The sequence below is a fragment of the Callithrix jacchus genome, chromosome 1, assembly GCF_049354715.1.
Source record: "Callithrix jacchus isolate 240 chromosome 1, calJac240_pri, whole genome shotgun sequence".
NCBI lineage: Eukaryota > Metazoa > Chordata > Mammalia > Primates > Cebidae > Callithrix > Callithrix jacchus.
In genome coordinates, this window is record NC_133502.1 from 159754283 (window position 1) to 159780409 (window position 26127).

General features: G+C 37.3%; 1 protein-coding gene across 8 annotated transcripts in view; it reads right to left on the reverse strand.

Moving 5' to 3' along the window:
- The window catches only part of ECPAS (Ecm29 proteasome adaptor and scaffold), a 119681-nt gene that overhangs the window by 39271 nt on the left and 54283 nt on the right, over nucleotides 1–26127 (reverse strand). For 7 of the 8 annotated variants that reach the window (XR_013535875.1, XM_009001202.6, XM_078374239.1 and 4 more), the window contains 15 exons: nucleotides 24981–25100; nucleotides 22678–22763; nucleotides 22371–22449; nucleotides 20206–20255; nucleotides 19137–19203; nucleotides 18924–19046; nucleotides 15263–15366; nucleotides 13086–13209; nucleotides 11473–11553; nucleotides 9529–9754; nucleotides 9002–9093; nucleotides 6769–6903; nucleotides 5747–5903; nucleotides 4829–5001; nucleotides 3720–3821 (listed from right to left, as the gene is read on the reverse strand). Coding sequence is in view for 7 of the 8 variants with exons in the window: in XM_009001202.6 (XP_008999450.2) it covers nucleotides 3720–3821; nucleotides 4829–5001; nucleotides 5747–5903; nucleotides 6769–6903; nucleotides 9002–9093; nucleotides 9529–9754; nucleotides 11473–11553; nucleotides 13086–13209; nucleotides 15263–15366; nucleotides 18924–19046; nucleotides 19137–19203; nucleotides 20206–20255; nucleotides 22371–22449; nucleotides 22678–22763; nucleotides 24981–25100 (1719 nt within the window). In the remaining variant the exon portion in view is untranslated. Of the gene's footprint in view, nucleotides 1–3719; nucleotides 3822–4828; nucleotides 5002–5746; nucleotides 5904–6768; nucleotides 6904–9001; nucleotides 9094–9528; nucleotides 9755–11472; nucleotides 11554–13085; nucleotides 13210–15262; nucleotides 15367–17154; nucleotides 17806–18923; nucleotides 19047–19136; nucleotides 19204–20205; nucleotides 20256–22370; nucleotides 22450–22677; nucleotides 22764–24980; nucleotides 25101–26127 lie in introns of those variants that run through there. The other variant, XM_035254602.3, reaches the window with a different exon arrangement.

Here is a 26127-nt window from a genome sequence, read left to right on the forward strand (position 1 = left end):
AAGCATGGAAAAAGAATTCAGAAAGTTATGAGAGAAATTTAGTAAAGAGACTAAAATGGGGGGGAAAATAATCAGACAAATCTTAATGCTGAAAAATATAATGGATGACCGCCAAATGCCTCAGTGTGTCTCAAGAACAGAACTGATCAAGCAGAAGAATTAGTGAGCTCTCTCTAAGACAGGTTATTTGAAAACACATAGTAAGAGGAGAAAAATGCAGAAGAATGAGATATACTTAGAAGAGCTGGAAAACAGCTTCAAAGGGGCTAAGAGTTATTTGCCTTAAAGAGGAAGTAGAAAAAGAAACAGGTAGAAAGTTTATTCAAAGAAATAACAGAGAACTTTCAGAACCTAGAAAAAGATAAACACCCAGGTAAAAGAAGTTCAAAAAACACCAAGAAGATTCAACCCAAATAAGACTACCCCTAGACATATAATAAACTCACAAAAGTCAAGGATGAAGAGAGGATGCTAAAAGTAGCAAAAGAAAAGAAGCAAATAAGATATAAAGGAACGCTGATATGCCTGGTGGCAGATTTGTCAGCAGAAATCGTACAGGCCAGAAGGGATTGGAATAACATATTAAATGTGCCGAAGGAAAGAGAAAGGGAAAAGGGAAAGAAAGGGAATGGGAAAGGGAAAGGGAAAGGGAAAGGGAAAGGGAAAGGGAAAGGGTAAGGGTAAGGGAAAGGGAAAGAAAGGGAAAGGGAAAGGGAAAGGGAAAAAGGGAAAGGGAAAAAAATAGTTGAAGACTGACTTCAGTCATGCACAGTAAAGACCCACTCTCAGTAATGCACAGGTCATCCAGACAGAAAATCAAGCCACCCAAATCAAAATTAAACTACACTCTAGACAAAATGGGCCTGACTTTTACAGAACATTTCATCCAACTGCTATAGAATATGTATCTTTCTTATCAGCACATGAAACATTTTCCAGGGTAGACCATATGTTAGACACAAAGCAAGTCTCAAGCAATTCAAAAAAAAAAATCAAAATCCAATCAAGTATCTTTTCTGACCATAATGAAATAAAACTAGAAATCAATAACAAGAGGAATTTTGGACACTATAGAAATACATGGAAATTAAACAACATGTTCCTGAACAACAAATGGGTCTAAGAAAAAAATCAAGTAAGAAAAACTTAAAATGCATTGATACAAATGAAAATGAAAACACAACATACCAAAATCTATAAAATACAACGAAAGCAATGCTAAGTGGGAAGTTCACAGCAATAAATGTTTACATCAGAAAAGTAGAAAGACTTTCTTAGTGATGCACTTTAAAGAATTAGAAAAGCCAGAACAAAATGAACCCAAAATTAGTAGAGGAAAGAAATAATAAAATTCAGAGCAGAAGTAAATGAAATTGAGACTAATAAAAAATACAGAAGAGTAATGAAATAAAAATTTGGGTTCTTTAAAAGATAAACAACAAACTATTAGAACTGATAAATTCAGTAAGTTACAGGATACAAAATAAATATACAAACCATTGCATTTCTATATGTGATATGGTTTGGATTTGTGTCCCTGCTCAAATCCCATGACTGAAATCGTAATCCTCAATGTGGAGGACGGGCCTGGTGGGAGGTGACTGTCTCATGGGGGTGAACTTCCCCCTTACTCTTCTGATAGTGAGTTCTCAAAAGATCTGGTTGTTTAAAAGTATGTAGCATCTCCCCCACTTAAAATGATGAATATCCCAATTACCCTAATTGGATCATGATACATTGCATGCTTATATCAAAATATCACATATATCCTATAAATATTTATAACTATTATGTATCAATTTTAAAAAATTCAAAACGGGCCAGGCACAATGGCTTATACAAATAATCCCAGCATTTTGGGAGACCTAGGTGGGAAGATCACTTAAGCCCAGGAATTCAAGACCACCGGGGCAACACAGAAATACACTGTCTCTATAAAAAATTAAAATATTAGCCAGGCATAGTAGGGCATGCCTGTGGTCCCAGCTACTTAGGAGGCTGATGTAGGAGGCTGCCTTGAGCCTAGGAGATGCAGTATACTTCAGCCTTGGTGACAGAGTGAGATCCTGTTGTAAAAATAAAATAAATTAAAAGTTAAAAGAAACCAAAAAACATTCAGCACTGCATCCTCCTTGACTGTGAAGATATTCTGCTTCTGTTTCATGTTTTTCATTATTCTCATCATCTAATCTCTCTATCTTATTTCCACATTTCTAAACTCTTAAAATTTTTCATGTATTTCTAAACTCTTAAAATGATGGCATTAAAAGCAAGTTAAGAATTCAGACAAGTCTTCCTTGAAAAAAAAACAAAACAGGCTAGGCGCAGTGGCTCACATCTGTAATCCCAGCACTTTCGGAGGCTGAGATGGGCGGATCACCTGAGGTCAGGAGTTCAAGACCAGCCTGGTCAATGTGGTGAATCCCTGTCTCTACTAAAAATACAAAAATTAGCCAGGCATGGTGGAAGGCACCTATAATCCCAGTTACTTGGGAGGCTGAGGCAGGAGAATCGCTTGAACCCGGGAGGTGGAGACAGCAGTGAGCCAAGATCGCGCCACTTCAGTCCAGCCTGGAAGACAGCGCAAAACGCCATCTCGGGGGGGGAAAAAACCCTAGAAGAAACCCACCTTGCTCAGGGATTTAAAAAAGAAAAAAAATAAGAAAGCCAGTATCATAAGTTTCTCTCCAAGTGGTTACAATGTGAATGACATCCCAGGAGCCTGGGGTTGTATAAAAAAATTCGCTTTAAAAATAATGAATTCAGAATCCAGACTATCGGCTCTCTTACTCAGGTGCCTCAGTCCTTGGCCTCAATTCTCTCTCCTCCCTCCCATCTTTCAGGGCCCAACAGAAACCTCTCCTCCAAAAACCTACACTAACTCCTCCTGATAGAATTACACCTTCCTTTGTGATTCTACTGCCTTATACACAAATGTCTCTTCATTCAGTCTCTTAGTCTGTCAATATTTATTTACTGAGGTCCTGCTATTACCAATCACACTGCTAGGCAGTTGCTTTATAGCAGTCAGCCAAATGGTCTGCATGCAGCCTCGCAGACAATTAGAAACTGTGATAAATGCTGTGAAGAAAAAGAATGAGAGACATGGTGGCACAAATAACCTAAGAATGGACCCTAGTTTGACGGGCCAGAGAAGGCTTTTCAAGGAGCTCAGCAACAATCTGGGAAGGAAGTAGAAGGCTTTCAAAAGCTCAGTGCAAGGTGGCCAAAGAGGCTGGTATACAGAAAGTGAGTGAATGTCAAGAATCAAGGCTAAGGAAAGCAGGGGCCAGATCACACCATGCTGAGACACTTAGTACACTCTGTTCGCATTTGCCTACTTGTAGGTCTTCTTCACTACACTAGGCATCTAGAGGACAGAAGCTAAATCATCAGACTTGAAAACAACTGAAATACTCAAGAGCAACTGTTTTTTAATGGCTCACTCCACCCATCTGGCTGACTGGGTATGTGAGTATGTTTTCCCTTCTACCACATTGCACTGTGCTTTGCTCAAAAATTATAAGAAAAGATCTTTCCCTCATAGGTGATTTAGTCAATGCTATACCTAGCACAGTGATGAGTGCAAAACTAGTACTTAAGTATTTGGTGAATGAGTAAGTAAAAAAAATCTCATAGCAGGCAAAACTGTACCTAAAAAAACAAACCGTAGCTACTTTTTCTTTGAATAACTAACAATCAGGTAGCAATATAAATACCTCCACAGAATCCATCAGACCTTGCAAGAGGAGTTTCTGGTGAGGAAAATCTCCATCCCCAACTGGAAAATATCCCAGAGTTTGGATTGCCCGTTCTTTCATCTGGAAGAACACCAAATTTTTTTCTTTTAAACAGAGTATATAATAGCTTTACCTCAGTACAGTATTTCCAAAATGAGATGACAGGAAGAAGGGTAGTCTATCTAATGCACCAACATATAAGTTTTTATAAAAGCATCAAATTTTACAATAGCATGTATATAAGTCATTGAAGGTAGAAACACACAAATCTGAGTCCACTAAGGACCCACAGCTGCAAAAGACAAAAGCCTTTAATTAGGCTTATTACCTTTCAAACTATAATGATTTAAAATGTGGGTTCTGGGCCAGGAGGACCTAGGACCAAATCACATCTCAACCATTTCGCCTAAGGTCATACAGGTGTGACCTTAAGCAACTTATTTACCCTCTCTGTGACTCTGTTTCCTCATGTTATCTCATATAGAGATGATAACTGTGCCTATTTCACTAGACCTTTTATAAGATTCAGTCAATACATGCAAAGCACTTAACACACTCTCTGGTACATTACAAGTGCTTAACAATGATTGGCAATGATTAGTTAACAGCTAATAAAAACTATACTATGTCTCTTCTCAGAAAGTTTTAAATAGTAGCTAGACCAAGATTAAAATTATATCAATTAAACTTGTAGTAGTAAACTGCTATTTCTGCTCATTAAATCATCTTATACCTCAAAACTGGCTTTAGATTAGGATTTATATTTGGTCTAAAATGACAAAAATCATAAAACGACTTAATATCTTATTACACACCTTATGCATGACAAAAGATATTTCCTGATGAATTTAATATTTCACTCAAATCGTAATAAAGACCTAAATTGGAATGACTGGGTCAAAAGATGTACACACTAAGGTTGTACACAGATCACCTCTAACTCAAAACACTCAAGCTTTTTTCTTTATCACCCATTTTTACATTAAATCCTTCCTCCAGCTGTAATGCCAACTATTCTCATTAGAATTTGTTTTTGCTCATTTATGAACAGAAATTCCAGAAAGGGAAGAAATAAGAAAGAAACGTACCTTATTCGTCTCTTTACTGGAAGGTATTCTATTTAGTAAGCTTTCTACAAGATGCAATTTGGTAAAGCCAGATCCCTCACTGGGGATTGGGAGTGGACCATTTCTGCCAATTTCACCCAGGGCTGTGCAGGCAGCAATTGCCAGGAGGGGTGATGTACTGTCCAAAAATGAGCCTATAAGCACATTTAGCCAAAAAGAGAATCATACCATTCATTATCCTTATGACCCAAAGCAACCAGTGACGTACTCAAGATTATTTTTAAGACAGCAAAATAAAAATCAAAGTCTACAGTATCTTCTAGTTGACAATTTGTTAACATTTATTCAGTGGAAAGACAACATGGCAACAGAGGATAGAGTAGTTTTTTTCTAATATATAAATTTTTGCCCATAATAGGATCATCCCTTTATAAAAACATGTATGCAAAAAATGTACAGGAAAAAAAAAAAGAGTGCTTTGGTTTTTTCTGTTTTGTTCTTTTTGAGACAGGGTCTAGCTCTGTTACCCAGGCTGGAGTACAGTGGCATGATCACAGCTCACTGCAGCCTCGACCTCCCAGGCTTCAGTGATCCTCACACCTTAGTCTCCTCAGTAGTTGAGACTACCGGAACATGCTACCATATCCAGCTAATTTTATTTTTTGTAGAGGCTAGGTCTCACTATGTTGCCTAGACTGGTCTCAAACTCCTGGACTCAAGAGATCCTCTCACCTTGGCCTCCCAAAGTACTGAGATTACAGGCATGAGCCACCACACTCAGCCTTCATTGTTATTAAAAATACAGAATTTATCAAGATTTTTGTGAAAAAGCTTGTGTCTTTAAAGTACAACGCTATAAAAAGAAACTAAAATGCCATGTTAAAATTTAACATAATTCAAAAATTGCAACACCCAAGTCGGCATAAAGACATTAATTACCTATTGTTTCTGTAGCACTCTGAATGAGTTCCTCTTGATCAGGGAGGAGGTCAGCATTTCTCTCTTGTTGCTCTGCCATTCTGATTTTCTTTTTAGCCAAGTATCTTCCCACCGTGAATCCCAATGCAAGCAAGGATCCATGCTGTATCTCTGGGCTCTGAATTTAACAAAACAGTAACATATCTCTGGCTCCCTCTCATATATACAAAAATACATGGTAATATCTTTGTGTCTATTAGGATCATCTCTCAAACAAAACATAAGGCTAAGGAATAGAGTGAACACTCGAGGTTTCACTAGATGCTAATACATCAAGCTTAGGGAACAAGAGAAACCTTGAGTTTCCAACAGAATTTTGAGAAGCTGAATCTTGATTCACTTTAAGATTTACATTCTCTAATTCCATGCCCACTCCAATTCCAGGTGAGGTGAGTCCTACATGCTACACGCTCCCATGCCACTTTCTAGCTTACAGCACTTACGTAACTACAATGTCGTAACTTTCACACATAATGTCTCCCTATTGCCAACAGACGACAATGAACAGATCCTATTTCTAATTGCTAAAACCTCTAAACACAAGGTAACCAACAAACTATTTGAAGTAAAATTTGTTTTTTTTTAACTGGCAGCAATAGATGAGGAAGAGAAAAGGAGCTAACATTTCTCGCTTTCAGTACTAATCAGGCCCGACCCTGCTTAGTTTCCAAGATCAGATGGGATTAGGTGTGTTCACAGTGGTATGGCTGTAGTGGTATGTGAGCATCCTGTTGTACTAGGGATTCTCACGTATTTATGAATCACTGTACTCCTAGCACCTAAAACAGTGCTTATCAGGCACAGCACCCATATTGTTAAGTGAGCTGACTGAACCAATGTATTACCTATCTCATTTACTCTTTACGTTCATAAAAGCAAGGAATTCAGAAGTTCATTTTACAAATGAGAACATAGAAACTGAAGTTAGATCCTTTTACAAAACCCTGCCTCCCACAAAAAGGAATGAAGACAAAGTAACATACGTGATTGTCTTTTGTAGTCTTTATAAGTTGTTCTATCATTGATTTCAACTCACTCCCCGACACTGTTGATACCACCACAGAATAAAACAATGCTGCCAGTTCACGCATTTCTTCTTTACTGCTATTCATCAGACTCTGAGCAGTATAAAAAAAAAAAAAAATATATATATATATATATATATATATACATGACACAGAACCATGTGCCTGCTGACAACTTTTAAAATTAAAAGAATGTTCAATCTATTGATATCCATGAGAAAAAAACAAGATATTATTTGAAAACAAAATGAAAGCTGAATGAATTATATTACAAAATCTTCAGTGCATTTTCATCAAAGATAACGCAAGTACAAAACAGGTGAAATCTATTCGCAGATGATCTAAAACAAGGGTCAGCAACTTCTATAAAAAACCAAAAAGGGGCCGGGCACAGTGGCTCACGCCTGTAATCCCAGCACTTTGGGAGGCCGAGGTGGGTGGATCACAAGGTCAAGAGATTGAGACCATCCTGGCCAACATGATGAAACCCCGTCTCTATTAAAAATACAAAAAAATTAGCTGGGCGTGGTGGCGTGCACCTGTAGTCCTAGCTACTTGGGAGGCTGAGGCAGGAGAATTGCTTGAACCCGGGAGGTGGAGGTTGCAGTAAGCCAAGATCGTGCCACTGCACTCCAGCCTCTGCCTGGCAACAAATTGAGACTCTGTCTCAAAAAAAAAAAAAGAAAAGAAAAGGATTTATGGGCCATTTGGTCTCTGTTGCAACTACTCCATTCTGCCACTGCAGTGCAAAAGCAGCAACAGACAATACCCAAAGAATGAGTATGCCTGTTTTCCAGTAAAACGTGGACACGAAAATGTTCATGTCATGAAATGTTAGTTTCTTGATTTTTTTTCCACATTTAAAAATGTAAAAATCATTCTTGGCTTGCAAGCTCTACAAAAATAGGAGGCAGGCCATATTTGGACCTTTGACTATAATATGACAACCTCTGATCTAAAATATCAAAGCTCAAAACCTATAAAATTATTTTAAAATCAGTATTATAAGAAATAAAAATTCCTTTTTAAACTAGAAGCAATTTCATAAGACCAGATTACCCAGAAATGTGCAAAACTAACACCTCTTGGTAAATTTCATTCATGTTTTCACACTTAAAGTTATAATTTGTACATTTTTACCATCATTCAAGCTGTATTTTCCAAAAAAAGAACTGCAATATGTAGCATATGGAGATACAGAAAAGTGTGTGGGCCAATACTTACACTAAAAAAAATTATTATTTATCTGAAATCCAAATTTAACTGAGTATCTTGTATTTTTGTTTGTTAAACTTGGCATCCCTTTTGGTGTGGCCATGGGACAGGAACACACTCATACATGGCTGGTAGAAGTGTACATTGGTACCACCCACATGGAGGGTGTCGCATTATCTAGGAAAATTATAAGAGCACATGTCCTCTGGTCCAGCTATTCCATTTCTGGGGAATCCATCTAAAATATATACTTCCTCAATATGCAAGATGATAGATTATTCATTGTAGCAGAATGGAAGTGCTTACTCTAAATGGCCATTTATAAAGATCTAGAATACATTACAGTACATTCATACAATAAAAACGGATGCTGTTACAATAAATAAGATGCTCTCTCCATAGTTGCAGTGGAATAGTTCCAGGTTCTACTATTAAGTGAAAGAATGTATAAAACTGTGTGAATAGCATTCTGCTTTTTGTAAAAAGAAAAAACAAAAATTTTAAATGCACATTTTTATGTGTATGTACATAAGTAAACTCTAGAAAATATGCCATATATAAGTGGTGACTGACATATGCTTGTCTGAGGGGAGCAGAAAGGGCAAAAATTAGGAGACTTGGGTAGGTGGGAGATGGTTAAGGAAAGGAGACATTTTACACAGTTTTTATTTAAACTACACAAATCTATTATTTTCACAAAAAAAAAAAACTTTTGAAACAGAAAAGGAATTATTTTTTTATTCCTATGCTTCTCAATTCACCTCCCACTCTCCTCCAGATGTGTCAATGAGACATAGTGACCTACATGTGCTTCCCAGTAAGTGTCTGATGATGAGAGTTTTCACAATGACCTAAAGGCAGAAAAGATCATAGGAATGCTGGTGGGGGGAAAAAAATCATGAGGTTAATTCTATTAATTAATTTAATTCTATTTCGGAAATAGAATTTAAAAAAAAAAGGTACATGCAGAACATACCTTTATCCATTCTGCTTTGTCCACAAATTTGGTAGCCAGCTTTTCTGGATACACTGACACAGCTTCCAATAGACAGTACATAACCGGCAAACCTAAGTAAGAATTCAGAACCACTTTAAGTTTCGAGAAAAGTAATGAACATACAGGGATCACTAAATTCCTTTAAAGTATAAGGCTACTGCTTTAACACACATTCTTTCAGTTCTATTAAAAAAAAAAAAACTACACAACCTATATATAGTATGTGATTCACCACAGCAAATTTACAGATTAGCTATCTTTAAAAGGATACCCTGTTCTTCATATCCACTTCCAAAGTAAAAATATATTATCTATTGTTAGTATTTCTTTCTGAAAAAAGAACTAGTATCTAGAATGAATCAGGTAACATTTAAAAAGAAACAAAGGCTAATGTTCAGTTATAGAAGTGACGAGAGAGAATAATTTTGCTATAATCTTAGCTAAATTTAAAATTAGATTTTTGCTTAAGTTCTCTAATATCTTTCCTTAGCATCACAAATTCCTACCTCCAACACCTGCTAACAGCTGCTGAAGCAGGCCAATGTAGATCTGCACAGGGTTAGTTTCCCCACTCTTGTTAGAAGATGATGAGGGTGCCACCTGCCCGCCTGACATTAAAGTCCGTATGTAACGTCCAATGGCTGGGGCATGATCCTGCATATCAGCCAAACTCTGAGAGGTGGGCACCACCCCTGCACTGTGTGCGAGGCACATGCGCAAGTACAGAACTATCTACAAACAGAACAGAGAGGAAGACTAGATAAGCTTCTTGAAAAGTTAATGTGGGAAGGTACTCTTCAAAGTAACAATTTCTAGTTTTGGTTCCCCCACCCTTCTTCATAAAGCTATTCCAATCCTCATGGAAAGCAGAAAATATTCCATCATGGAGCAAAATCTATACAGCAAGGTTTGCAAATCCAAATAATTTTTTAATGAAGTTAAAATACAAACAACTTTTAAAGTCAGAAATTGGGAGCTGAAGGCTATTATCCTTAGCAAACTAACACGGGAACAGAAAATCAAATACTTCATTTTTTAATGAAGTTAAAATATAAACTGAACTTTTAAAGTCAGAAATTGGAGCTGGAGGCTGTTATCCTTAGCAAACTAATGCAGGAACAGAAAATCAAATACCGTTCTCACTTTTAAGTGGTAGTTAGATGGCAAGAACTTCTGAACACAAAGAAGGAAACAGACACTGGGGTCTACTTGAGGAGACAGGGTGAGAGGAAGGAGGGGAGCAGAAAAGATCACTATGGGGTATTGGGGTTAATACCAGGGTAAATGAAAACCCAAACCTAAAAGTTAAAAATTGTAATAAAAATCATTATTTTATAAAAGTTTGTTTGTTTGTGTGTGTGTTTGTGTGTGTGTGTGTGTGTGTGTGTGTGTGTGAGAGAGAGAGAGAGAGAGAGAGAGAGACAGAGAGAGGGAGGGAGGGAGGGAAGGAGGGAAGAGGGGAAGGAGGGAAGGAAGGGAGGGAGGGAAGGGGCATAAATCTGGAACAAATGATCTATTATTCCCATAGAATTCCAGTTGTGTTTAATCTCCACTGACAAGAATTTGAGAAAATGGATTCAAATCATCTAGAGAAAAATAGATATAACACCATAAAAACCTCTGATATAAACCAGACTTGGGAGCTCATGCCTGTAATCCCAACACTTTGGAAGGATGAGGCAGGAGAATTGCTTTAGCCTAGGAGCTCAAGACCAGCCTGGGAAACATGGTGAAATCCATCTCTACCAAAAAGACAACAAAATTAGCCAGGAGTGGTGGTGCATGCCTGTAGTCTCAGCTACTCAAGAGGCTGAGGTGAGAGGTTCACTTCAGCCCAGGAAGCGAGGTTGAAATGAGCCAAGATCCCGCCACTGTATTTCAGCCTGGGCGACAGAGTGAGACCCCTTATCAAAACAAATAAAAACAAAACAACCCTTACATAAACAGACTACTAAGGAGTCCTCTGGAAGCTTTTTCATTGATGGTTAGGATAGGCCGCAAATTCATTGTGAAAATTCTTACTCTGAACAAGATTACCTCTTGTAATTTACTTAGTGCAAGTCAATGATCTAAAAAATAGAATTTCCCTTAATAAGTGTGATCAATTAATCTTCCCCAACCTTCAAAACTAAATAATCCTAACAACCTCAACAGTATGTTGGCTTTAAAACCCAAATCTAACTTACTGCAAAATCCCAACAGTAATCACTACAGAATATCCAGCTCTTTCACAAAAAGAATCTCACCAAGATAAATATATTTACATACTCCACTATGAATTAAAATAATACCAATTTCCCAATTTTTTTTTTAAATAACCCAATGAAGAACAATAATACCACAATACCGATTTACCTAAAACAAAACAAAATAACAGACATCTCTTTGGGTGTGGTGTGATCTTTTTAGAACACTTACAAAAAGTAAGTAGGAATATATCAAAGTCCTACCTCTCCAAAGGCGGCTGGGTTAAATGGAAGGACAGTGGTCCCAGTCATGTACTTGACTGGAGTTTTCATTCGATGGGAAGCCTAAGTTTAAAAGTCCCAAAACAGACACAATTAGTGAAAAATGGAGCATATCTGCCCTTCCTCAACTCAAAAACAACTGTATTTCTAGCTATATATCCTAGGTTTGCTTCTTTTTCTGATCAATACATTTTCCACTTTCCTTTAATCATGCTGACAGTACATGTCCCTCACACACTAAATCACAAGTATGATGCCCTTTTTCCATGTTTGTACTGACTTGTTTAAAAATAATAAACCTATTCTAGGCATCTACTAATATGGTCATCTGAGGTCACTGCATGCCAGTTATTTTCACTAATAATGAAAGTGGGAGGAAACTACCAGCACAGAGAATATTCTGACCACAAATATGACTGTGCTGCTATATGGAAAACAGAATCCTGGCCACTGCATACTGACCTTCAACTCCCTTAAGGTGCCCACCTAGCAAAGAGCTAGGATCACCTGTGGAGTTGTCAAAGGTAGGAAGGTATACTCCAGCAAAGCGGATAGAGTCAAGGCCTTGAGGGGGTAGGTGGTCATTACTGCTAATATCCTGGAATTACTGGCAGAAAACACTATGCAAAAGCAGAGGCTTGCAAAAGTAGGTAGGATGCTCTCTTATGAATATGGTGGGAAGAAAACTGTTCCCTGAAGGATCCTTAAACTTATACTACCCTAAAGAGTGCCCTTAAAAATAAAAAGGAGAACCAGCATGGGCAATATAGCAAAACCGTTTCTACAAAAAATAAAAAATTAGCCAGGTGTGGTGGTACACACGTGTAGTCCCAGCTATCAAGAGGCTGAGGAGGGAGGATTGCTTGAGTCTGGGAAGTGGAGGTTTCAGTGAACTGAGACTACACCACTGTACTCCAGCCTGGGTGACAAAGCAGACCCTGTCTCAAAAAATTTAAAAAAGAGGAGATTTTTAAGCATGTCATATTAAGGGAAAAAAAAAATATTAAATACAGCCAAAATGTTACCAAGCATAAAAGGAATTATAAGTGATTCGAGTTTAGGCGAAACAGATCAATTACAAGAGAAAATTATAATTTTTTTCCCCCACTTTGTACCTCCCCCTATTGTAACTATCAACACTAGAAACTTTTTAAGTCGGCCAGGCACGGTGGCTCACTCCTGTAATCCCAGCACTTTGGGAGGCTAAGGCAGGTGGATCAACTAAGGTCAGGAGTTCAAGACCAGCCTGGACAACATGGTGAAACACTGTCTCTACTAAAAATACGAAAAATTAGCTGGGCATGGTGGCAGGCTGCTGTAATTCCAGCTACTAGGGAGGCTGAGGAAGGAGAATCGCTTGAACCAAGGAGGTAGAGGTTACAGTGAGCCAAGATCGTGTGACTGGCTCACTCCAGCCTGGACAATAAGAGCAAAGCTCCATCTCAAAAACAAAAAAAAAAAAAAAAAAAGAAAGAAAGAAAGAAATTTTATGAGTCAACATTTAGTGATTACATTATTCACTTTAAAGATGGATGTTTTTATTTTCATCATCCATTATATGATTTAGACTAATTACCTTAAGTTGCATGCCATACCTTTTCTTGGATGTAATACACCATTTCTGGGAAGGAAGGCATCTGCTCAGAAGTACTTTCCTTTCTGTTTCTCCCTGGAAGACACCTTAATACACGTTGTGCTTCTCCGTGAACTTCTTCACGTCTTTCAGAAAAGACAAGTAAGAATAAAAAATATATGTCACCAATTGGAGAATTATCATTTGAAGAATGAGAACAGCAATTCTACTTGGCAGCTGGAGTTGTCAGAAAATGTCTTAAATACACTATTGGCTATCTAAGCAGAGTCAATATAACACATTATAAGAAATCACTTCTTTTTAGAAATTGCATGACATTCAGGGAGTCATCCGGCTTACCTCTTTGAATCTGACTCACAGAAAAAAACAAGATAGGGTACGGTAAGTAATCCATTATGTAAATTTATATGTGTATGCTTTACCTTGTAGAGTTAAATCATAAACAACTATAACATATATTTTAAAATTCAGTTGACTATCTAGTGGTCTATACATTCTACCCAAACTCTTACATCTCTATGTATTCAGCTGCAATTCTGCATAACTAATAACTGAAAAGTAACAGTGTGTAAAAATAAAAACCTCAACCAATTTCAGACCATCTAGAGATTGATCTCAGCAATAGTCTTACTTAGATACCTTTTAATTCCTCAATTGCCTCTGAGACTTAATTCCTCAATTGCCTCTGATCGTGTCTCATTTTCCAAACAGATAAAGGGCCAAAAAGAAAGGATTAATAAATAATGCCTCAAGTTGTCAGAGGATTTTCATTTGACCTGAACAGTTTTAACTAAAGAAGAAAAACTATTGAATTGGTTATGCTCTGGTTTTGGTTTCTTAAATAAAAATAATTTTCAGCATTTACAGAATAAGATACAGCAGTTAAGCGCTCTGTTTGGAAGTCCAACTCCGCTCTAACATGAACTGCCACCTTGGCTATCAGTTCCCAGTACATCTGGCCTATGATTGGGAAACTAATGTAGAAAAAGTAAGAAGCAACAGAGCTTCCTGGGGAGAAATTCAAGCAAAAAAAGAAAGAAAGAGAAGCAACAGAGCACCAGAATCAAGATTAACAATCGAAAGCCACCTTAACCAAATCGAAATGTGCTCTGTAAGAAACAGCAGCCAAGATCAGAAGTCAAAAGTCAGGGCCTGGTAATAACTTGCGATGTCCAATTAAAATGCCAACCAAATAAATAACAGCAAAATATATACAATTTATAGGAAAGAAAATAAATGGCATGAGGGGCACACAGTTGGCCAGCTAGAATAATGAAACAGTTATCAAGGAATTACCCATTTAAAAAAAAAATGGACCATAAAAGTTTATGGGCAAGGGTGTTCAAATCATCATAGGATGCATAATTTATTTAAACTATTCCTCAGTTTAAATGAAGCTTTTCACCTCCCCCAAGTAAGGCTATCCCTGATAACAAAAAAGAAAAAAATATATAAGAATCTCACTTAAAGGATGCAAAAATTCTAAACCTTAAAGGTAGTAGTAATGGTTTATTATGAAATAGATTATAGTGCTGCATGGATTTTAAGATGTCATTGGCTATAAGATATGTAACAGATCTGAAAAGAGTTGTTTTAATATGTCCACATACACTTCATTATATGTGCATATAACTTTTAAAGGCACGTTCCAATTTCAAAACCATTTAAACATTCTTTTAAAATATACACTCTAGAAAATGCCGTAGTATAATTAATATAAAATGCAACCTATGCCTCATTTTAAAATATTAGTATATTAGATATAAAATGATATTCCACATTTAATAAAATATTAATACATATGTCAAACCATCATTAGCCTTTTTTCTCCTTACATAGAGCTTGTTTTTAGAGATATAACTACATTACACACACAATCATATGATCTGCTTTATTTACACTTGACCATTTCATACGCATTTTCTGTATTAGCTATATATATGTTACATATATACATCTATATAGCATATATTATATAGAGATATACATGTAATATTTAATTATTATATAAACATAAAGCTGTATGGGTACAGGTCTATAACACATCAAAAGCCATACTTTCTTTAATAAATAGTTTCTAAATTTCATAGACCAACATTGCAAACAATATGACTTCTAGTAATTTTCAAATAAATTCAAAATAAACCAAAATTCAAATTAACACCTTTTGAAACTTACGGATCTCCTGCAGCTAGTAGCAGCAAATATCTGGAAGGGATATGATCTGAGGGAAACACAGTGCTGGCAAATTTCACAGCCACTTGTCGAACTTGAACTTCAGGCTATTTGACACATAACCATACACAGACAACCCGGACCCAAAAAAGAAAAAGTGGGAAAAAAATCAATTACCAGCCATCCATTCCAATCAAGATGAGTCTTTCTAATTGTAAACAATTCAAAATTCTAAGGTGACACTTGAATAAATACGTATCTATTAAATAAAATAAATCATTTGTCCAAGATCTTTAATGATGTTAAGTCCTTTGGACAGTGGCATTACTTAAAGAGAACTCTTACAGTTTAAGAGAATACTCCAGGTAAAACAGGAAGACCTCCCAAAGATCATAACCAGGGAATCTCTGCACATCATCAGCCCAAACCTTGGGACCAGAGTCACTGTGACAGTTTCTGGCCACCACCTCTGCCTCCCCAACTCTCAGTCACATGAGTGAAACTCAGGTATTTTGCAGAAATCACAAACAGAGCTTACTTGGAATCCCCACCAATTTGAAGCAAAATACTTCCAATGTTCTCAGATTAGCTCTGAAGTTAAAACTGACTCCAAAGCAGTTCCAACTACAAAAATAATATTGAATTAACTTAGAGTAATAATCTATGACTACAAAGTTCAACCAGAAAAGTAGTTTCAGAATCTACTGATCCTGAAGCTTTATTCTTATGTACCTTCCCTAGGTCACTTCTCCATCCACAGACATAAGTGAAATAAGAGAGACATTAAAAATACATATATTGTCCTATTCGTTCTGGCATTCTTGCTATTTAGCATTCCTTTAATTACATTAAAGAGTGATGATATATTAAAGACTAGCCTAAAGTACATAATTAACCTAGAATTTGGTTGCTTTGAACGTTGTCTGTGAAAAGAAAAGAAATTAGCTTTGTATTGGTAATAGTGTTACATTATTTGATCTGAAGGAATAGAACCAGTATCTATAAGTGATTGAAGGAATAGAACCAGTATCTATAAGTGATTATATAAGCATCACACTTCCTTGTAAGGTTAACTAGAGAAAGTTTTAAGTGCTCTATTCTAATGAGCTTCCAAATATGCCTACACAGCTTTGTCCATGATGTACAAACATGACGTGCAGGGCCCACTAAAAGCATGTGACAATAGGACTCCACCCATAGTAAGCTTTCTGAATATATTTAATAGCACATTTTAATCCTTTCATATTTTCATAGCGAGCAGATACCTTTCTGAACATTTAAAATTCCCTCAAAATAAATACATTAAATCATGTCAGTCTAATTCCATTAGGACACAATTTACATTAATCTCACTTTTTAGTATCATTCCATCTTCCAATCTCCTTCTCTTTCTACCCCTAAAAATGTGGGACAAAGAACTGACTGAAGCAAATACACAGTATTTTTCATATTACATAAACATATGTGTGTATATATCTATAGATATTCAAAATCCTCCCATAAATTCCCCTGAAAACCAAATAAAGAGGACAAGAGGAAGAAGAGCATGTATGACAGCACTGGTTCACTTCCTAAAGAATCACTCTGGGCCGAGGCTGCCGCTGGAGTCGCCACCGCCGCGCCCTCGCCCACCCGCCAGTCCGCCGCTCCCAGCCCCGCTCGCCCCCTCCGCCAACGCCACCAGCCCCTGAGACTACGCTGCGGCCTCCTGCCCGCTCCCGCTCGCTCCCGCGGCCCTCGCTAGCCTCGCGCGGGCAGTTTTGGGCCTACACCTCCCCTCCCTCCGCCAGCCACCAAAGACTTGACCACTTAACGAGCCCAACTCCTCCCAAACGCCGCCCGCCTCTCGCCATGGATGCCGGTGTGACTGAAAGCGGACTAAATGTGACTCTCACCATTCGGCTTCTTATGCACGGAAAGGAAGTAGGAAGCATCATTGGGAAGAAAGGGGAGTCGGTTAAGAGGATCCGCGAGGAGAGCGGCGCGCGGATCAACATCTCGGAGGGGAATTGTCCGGAGAGAATCATCACTCTGACCGGCCCCACCAATGCCATCTTTAAGGCTTTCGCTATGATCATCGACAAGCTGGAGGAAGATATCAACAGCTCCATGACCAACAGCACAGCAGCCAGCAGGCCCCCGGTCACCCTGAGGCTGGTGGTGCCGGCCACCCAGTGCGGCTCCCTGATTGGGAAAGGCGGGTGTAAGATCAAAGAGATCCGCAAGAGTACCGGGGCGCAGGTCCAGGTGGCGGGGGATATGCTGCCCAACTCCACGGAGCAGGCCATCACCATCGCTGGCATGCCGCAGTCTGTTACCGAGTGTGTCAAGCAGATCTGCCTGGTCATGCTAGAGACGATCTCCCAGTCTCCGCAAGGGAGAGTCATGACCATTCCGTACCAGCCCATGCCGGCCAGCTCCCCAGTCATCTGCGCGGGCGGCCAAGATCGGTACAGCAACACTGCGGGCTACCCCCACGCCACCCATGACCTGGAGGGACCACCTCTAGATGCCTACTCGATTCAAGGACAACACACCATTTCTCCACTCCATCTGGCCAATCTGAACCAAGTGGCAAGACAACAGTCTCACTTTGCCATGATGCACGGCGGAACCGGATTCGCCGGAATTGACTCCAACTCTCCAGAGGTGAAAGGCTATTGGGCAAGTTTGGATGCATCTACTCAAACCACCCATGAACTCACCATTCCAAATAACTTAATTGGCTGCATAATCGGGCGCCAAGGCACCAACATTAATGAGATTCGCCAGATGTCCGGGGCCCAGATCAAAATTGCCAACCCAGTGGAAGGCTCCTCTGGTAGGCAGGTTACTATTACTGGCTCTGCTGCCAGTATTAGTCTGGCCCAGTATCTAATCAATGCCAAGCTTTCCTCTTAGAAGGGCATGGGGTGCAGCTAGAACAGTTTAGGTTCCCTCAATAACCCCTTTCTGCTGTTTTCCCATGATCCAACTGTGTAATTTCTGGTCAATAATTCCAGGTTTTAAATAATTTGTAAGCGTTCAGTTTCTACACAACTTTATCATCCGCTAAGAATTTAAAAATCACATTCTCTTTTCAGCTGTTAGTGCTGGGGTCCATACTTAGTTTTATAAGCTTTTCCCTGTTTTTAAGTTTTGTTTTGGGTTTTTTTGGCTCATGAATTTTATTTCTTATTTGTCAATAAGAAATGTAAGAGTGGAATGTTAATAAATTTCAGTTTAGTTCTGTAATGTCAAGAATTTAAGAATTAAAAGAACAGATTGGTTAAAAAAAAAAAAGAATCACTCTGACATATGGAATTTGTCTTTCATCCCTTCTGCTTTTCTCTGAAAACGTTACCTATCAAACTCTACCCCAGCTGACGGTAGTGCTCAGCTACCAGTTACGAAGACAAGACACTTTTAACTCAGAGGACCTGGTATTCAGAATAATTTTCCCACATGGAAAGCTTTAAACATAAGCACAGCTATGAATACTACCACTCCTTCTCCTCTAAAGTCATATCTTCATCATGAAGAATTAAAAATAGATCATAAATCACAGCCCAAGTGAAAGCAAACATTCCTCTTAATTATAAAAACATTTAAGTAGCAATTCCAATTTTGTTCTTAAAAATGTAAACTGTATACTACCCAGACTTTGTGGTTCACACGGACCTACCTTTATTAAATAAGAAGCCACAAGTGCCTCCATGAGAGTTCGCTGTGCCCCTTCCAAAGTACTATATGCTCCAACCATCAAAGATAAAGCTTCTTGAATAGCAAGTCGAGTCTCAGGCTCTTCCTATAAAGATAATAAAAATGTTTCCCTCCCTGTTGGGTCCCCAGGGGAACATCCAAACAGAAAGCATAAACTTAGCAGCTGCTTCCCTACCTTACAAAGGGCTTCAAAAAGCTGCTGCACAAGCGCTATATCCTTAGTGAATAAATGTGGCATTCGACTGCAAAAGAATGTAAAAATATTGTTACTATCATAAATTTCCAAGAGATGAAAAAGAGAAAAAATGAAACTAAACACAAATTTTCCTGAACTCTCTGAACAAAATGTCAGCATCATTACCTCCCCCAAGAGTCAAAATTTTTTCTAAGTAATTATTTAATTTTTTAATCCAAATAGCCCTTGATTAATACACACATCTTCTAGATATTTCCTCTATAATATTCCATGCATTCAGTTAACATTTCTGATTTTAACATGAAGAAATTAGATAAGACCAAACTGTGATCTAAACTAATGGCTATCGTGGAAAGGGGCTTTGTTACTTGCCAACACACAAGGGACAAGGTTGGCTGACAACCATGTACTGTATCCACTGATCTGGGGTGGCTTTCCTCCAAACCCCAAAGCTGCTTTCTCTGAAGAGAACAGCAAGACCTGGTCAACAGAGGCCAACATAAAATCTGTACTTGGGGTGGAAGCAACACATTGTTGCCACTGAGGATGCTTCACCTCTCTCTCCCTGCTTTGAAATACAGTGAAGGAAGATGAAGCCAGCAGGAACTGGAATGAGGAAATCACACTGAGAAGTAAAATAAATCTGTCAGGGCCACTCAGAATCATAAACACTATTCTCAAAAAAGAGAATCACTAGAAAAACCTTGATCACTGCGTTTATAAAGATTAGTGCCAAGCAGCAACAAAAACAAATTAAGGTCAACCAAAAGTCTCCAGGGTACAAAAAAATATAACCCATTATGACAAAATTCAGTTCAAACTCTCATTTCAAGACCACTATTTAATACAGTAACATACCTTCAAATATAAATTAAAATGTCTCACATCTTTTTCCTTCTACACCGAAGACATTTCTAAACAACCTATGGCCATTAAATACATTTCCTTTCAGAATCACAACAAATTTATTCTCCACCATCATTAAATGCCACATAATTTTTCTCAGTTTACCAAGAGCATATCTCTCACTAAAAAAGAGTTTACTCACCTGGAGAGTTTTCCAATTGCTGAATATGCCATTGACAGTAGTTTAGGGTCCTTTAAATTAAAAAAAGAAAGGAAAGAACAAAACAGACAAAACAAAAAATACAGTAAACAGTAAAACCTTTTCGCTGCAATTACATGCATAATTTTACTCTTTATTAAACCTAGGTCTCACTCTGTCTAGCTATATGGTGTTAGCACCTGAGCAACAACAAATATGTCCAAACTCAGCCTCCACCACACTAGTAAAAGGGAAAACATAACAAAACCTTGCATCCCCAACTCGTTCCAAAAGGAAAATGCAGTGTTCTCTGAGCTGGTGCTGAGTTCAAGATATTTCAACACTATGTAACCTGCAAACACCAAAATTGATCTTCAACACACTAAAACACATTAATTAATTAGACAATACATCACTGATCCAACATACTAGTCCGTCTCTCAGCAAAATTGAGGTAAACTGTAGTGCGATTTTCTAAAAATCCACACTGTAATAAACAGCTTCCTACCATAGTTTCTACCATAAAAAATTAAGAGGGTCATAGTCATCAGCTGAATTAGTGAGGTTCTCTCCTCAAGATACAGATAGAGTTCTACATGGTTTTACGAAAACTAATAATCTGATTACTCAGAATACAATAAACTTCCACCAAAGTTTATGTTTATCCTAGGATTTGCCCTTCCACATCTAAATGGCCATTCTTATGGATTCACCTGTTGGGAAGACATGTAGGTGTCACCTGGAGGTAAGGGGATCCACACCTGTGGTTTGTCTGGCCTCTCTAACTTATATTTAAATATACAGCTTCTCCCCAAAAGCCCCAGCGCATTTTGATTTCTATCCATGACTCCAAAGCATCTCACTATCTATGCCATAAAATAATCTGAGAAGTCCCCTAGATCTTAACCATACAAGCATTACTCAATAGAAGAAACAAGCTAGGAGAACCAGGCCTACTTAACCACAAAGCAGAGCTGCACAGAAAATAAAGTGCCTTTCACTAATAGTATCTACTAACATGCCTTAACTATGCTGAACAATTTAGGTTGATTAACTCATTTAATCTTCACAGTAATCTAATGAAGTGGTATTATTATTTTCATTTTTCTGATAAAAAGGTGCAAAGAATCTAAGTAACTCACCAAAAAACAAAACTAGGATTCAAACTCAGTTCTAATTTCCAATGGTAAGATCTTGAGCTCACTATACTACTGCAAACATGCATTCATGTTGAGCTTAGACTGAGGAAGATAATACTAATGAATCTTGAAATACTAACTTTTTTAAGCAAACTCCTTTTAAATATTGGAGATATTATAGTAAAAGAAATACAGCAGGGAAAATAAGATTAAAAAATCTACAATCCAAGAAATCTTCATCCCATTTAGCTTAAGGAATCAAAAATTTACTGAATGCATGTTTTGACAGAATTTTTAATCATTAAAATCTCAGCCCCATTATTTACCAGAGAAAAATATAAAAGAAAAAAATCTTAGCCCCTGAAAATTAACACTGTTTTCCATCACAAGCCAAATCCAAATAGTCTCATATGGAAATAAACATAAATCTCAATTTCTTTAATTCCATTTTTGCATAATGCCTACAAGTAGCACAAAAGGCACTGGCTGAAAAAATTCTACCTAAAGACACAGTAGGTGGCTCATGCCTGTACTCCCAGCACTTTGGAAGACAAGGCAGGTGGATCGCGAGGTCAAGAGTTCAAGATCAGCCTGGCCAACATGGTGAAACCCCATCTCTACTAAAAATTCAAAAAATTAGCTGGGCATGGTGATGGGCAGCTATAATCCCAGCTACTAGGGAGGCAGAGGCAGGACAATCACTGAACCCAGTAGGTAGAGACTGCAGTGAGCTGAGATCATGCCCTATACTCCAGCCTGGGCAACAAGAGGCGAAACTCTGTCTCAAAAAAAAAAAAAAAAAAATAGATGCAGTAAGACCTCTTGAGACTCATCAGTTTTTAACAGTTATTTCCCCCCGAAAAAAGGAAAAAAGGGCAGTAATTTCTGAAATTTGTACTACTTCAAGTAAAAATGTTAAGAAACAATGAAATAGCAAACTTTAACTACATTAATGAACAGACCAGAAAGATTATAGAAAATATTGTAAGACATAAAATGTTGATAAAATTTAAAAGACAAGTCATTTACCTCTTTGTATTCATTGATTAGCTTGGTGAGGCCATTCAAAAGCATTGGACCTAATGGCTTAATCTTAATTTCTGGACAGCTTTAAATAAAACACATATACACAAAGCAAGGTAAGAAATCTCATAACTATGTATCTTACTGATGATTACATAATTAGAGACATAACCAAAATAAGTTAATCTATTAAAATACAAAAATTTTTAAAGATGAGCACACATGATTTCTTTCTAGGTAACATAAATAAAAAGATATACTTGAAGCATTCCAGCAGCTTGAAAACTTTATAGTTAAAATAGTTAAAACTTACGTTATACAAATATGATGAACAAATTGCAGGGATAACGTTCTTAACTTTGAATTTGTATTTGTACCAAAAAGTCCATCATACACCACCTATGTGAAAGAGTTGAGAACATCAACTAACGAAAATAAGAATTAAATACTTTTCAATAGTAATGAGAATTCAACAGCAGACCTTTCATACTACATCTCATTCTTCAACGTTAATGCCAATAAACATTATTAGCTGACCAACTTAGACAGCCAATCAGAAGCTCTCATAAATAGTCTGTGAAGTAACAAACACAATGGTTGATTTCACAAGTCTGCAAGGCTTATGGGTCTACCACGGTGAGGAAACAAAGAGTACACACTGCAGTGGGTCGCCACTCAGCCATTCCCTAGGTTTCTTAATTATACGATTCAGGACAAATTCTACTAAAAGCTTCAGGAAAAATATACAAATGGAAATATTCTACAAGTGTGCCATTGGGGTAAAAGGGCTTCACATATTATGAAACCACCTAGAAGGCAAAACTATCATGTAGATGAGCCCTGTGCAGCATCCAGCAAGTTCAATATTAACCATCAACATCAAAAATACCTAAATCCCTCAAGTTCCTACTTTTGATGACAAAGATTACACTAAAAAAAAAAAAAAAGGTACACTCTTGTTCCTAAAACTGCCAGCAGTATTCTGATCTTGTTTAACAGTAACATTGAGTTCCAGACTAGGATTGAGTAACTGCTTTATAATTGTCACTGTGCTAGGTACTAAGAGATATAAAAAAGAACAAGCACTCAATCTTGTTGAGGAGTTAAGAGGTATGTATATTAAAGTGATACAAAGCCAGGCATGGTGGCTCACACTTATATTCCCAGCTACAGAGAAGCTGGGACAGGAGGATCACTTGAGCCCAAGAGTTCGAGGCCAGTCTGGACAACACAGCCAGATCCTGTTTCACTTCAAAAAAAAAAAAAAATCCCAGCACTTTGGGAGGCTGAGGAAGGAAGATCACTTGAGCCCAAGAGTCCTAGACCAGCCTGGGCAACATAGCAAAACTCCATCTCTACAAAAAAATACAAAAATTAGCCAGGCGTGGTGGCACACACCTATAGTCCCAGCTACTTAGGAGGCCCTGAGATGGGAGGATCACTTGAGCATGGGAGGCAGAGGCTGCAATAAGCCGAGATCATGCCACTGCACTCCAGTCTGGGTGGCACAGCAAGACTGTCTCCAAAAAAACACAAAAAGATATAGGAAAAAATATAATCAAGCGCTATATTATTTGAAACAGACTTTTTTTTTTAGCTACTCAGGAGGCTGAGGTGGGAGGATCAATTGAGCCTGGGAGGTAGAGGTTGCAGTGAGACAAGACTCTGCCACTGCACTCCAGCCTGAGCAACAGGGTGAGACCCTGTCTCAAAAAAAAAAAAAAAAAAAAAAAAAAACAAGTAAAGAAAAAGAAAACAGACTGGATGTGGGCCAAGACTACAGGCAGGAAGGTAAGTCAAAAAAAAATACTGCAGTAACCAAAACAAGAAGTAGCAGTTTGAATTAATATCAGCATTAGGTGTAGAGAAGTAAAGACATTAAGTAGATAAAATCAAGAGGATGTGGCCACTGCCTTCAAATGAGGCTTCAGTTAAGGATGACTCAAGCTTTTTCACTTAAGTGACTAAGTGACTAATAACACCATTTTTGGAGAAAAACCACACACACGCACACACACACAAAATCTTGTTTGAAAGGGATTATTACCATACATTTGAGATAAATGGAAGCCATACATAGTATAGGCTGTGTTCCTTACTAGAAATGCTTAGGATCAGAAGTGTTTTGAGATTTCATATTTTTTCAGATTTTGGAATATGTGTACATGCATAATGCAACACCCTAGGGACAAAACCCAAATCTAAAGATTAAATTCATTGACATTTTTTACACAGCTTATGCACATAGCCTGAAGGTTATTTTACACAATATTTTAAATAATTTTGTGCATGAAACAGAAGTTTGACTGTTTTAATCATCACATGAGACCGGGTGTGGAATTTTGTACTTGGAGCATCATGTCAGTACTCAAAAATGGACGTTGGAGCATTTAGAATTTCAGATTTCCTAATTACAGATGCTCAACCTATATATATATATTCTGATAATTTTTTAAAAATCATACTGCAGCAAATTTAAGAGAGAAAAAAAAGAATCTCATTAATCTTGTTATATACATCAACCTACCCCTGAATATCCATTAACATAGTTCTTTCTCTAATTGAATAGACATAAAAGTTGCAGATAGGCCAATATTCTCTGGAAAAACAAATTACCTGAATGTTGGCTGGGAACGTTTCAGCAGCTTGTCTAGAGCGAAGGAGATGGGGGACAATCTTTAACTTGACTCTTGTACTGACAGGGTCCCTTTTAAGCTCTGGCTTCAGAACTGCACCCTGTTGAAAATATGCTTGATTGTAACTCAGCAATTTAAAATTATTTTGAAATCAAAATGTCATGAGAATTCATCTAAATCAGTGGTCTCTCCAACTTTGTTTCAAGATCTCTTTACACTCTTAAAAATTACTGAAGTCTCCAAAGAGCTTTTGTTTATATCTGTATAAGCCATCAATATTTATTATAGTGAAAATTGAAACTGGGAAATTTTAACATATTTATTTACTCAGAATTCTTAATAAACTCATTATTTTCAAAACTAACATATTTTTTATAAAAAACTATTTTTCAAAACAAAAAAAATTGTACTGAGGGAGCAGCATTGTTTCACATTGTCTACAAATCTCTTTGATGTTCAATATACTGCGAGAGAAATTGATGTTTACATATCTTCTGTATTCAATGTGCTATAATACATTGTTTTGGCTGAAGTAACAAAAACCTAGCTTGCACAGATATGTGTGGATGAAAAAGTGGAGATGATTTCAGCTTTCTTAGGTAATTCTGGATATTCTTTTTTGATACTATACCAAAACTTGACAAATAATAATTAATTGCTTATTTTTAAAAAATGAAAAAAAGTTAGTTACAATTTGAGTTGAAACTGTATCAATGAACTTCTGTATACTCTTATACTATATTCCACTTGTTATCTTACTCTGAATGGCTCCCTTGCCCTTATATGCTTTTATAACATCATTCCTCATTTGCAAAATATTGGCTCACTGAGTTAAGCAAATGTTTCCTTGTACAACTTTTTTTTACAAAGCCTGTGTTCTATATCACCTGTGTTCTAATCTCATTAGAAAAATCCACCAAGTATTGATAAGCTATCAAATCACTGTGGTAAATACATGTTTCTCAAAATTCTAATTTTTACTTGAAAGCTAACTTTTCTCATAGATGATAAATCACGTTAATTGTTTTTTTTTGAAGTCCTCATTTTTCCCTTTTGGAGAAAATACCTGCCAAATACTCATCTCAGTACCTATAATTTGCCTGTCTATTTTTCAAGTAAACTCATTT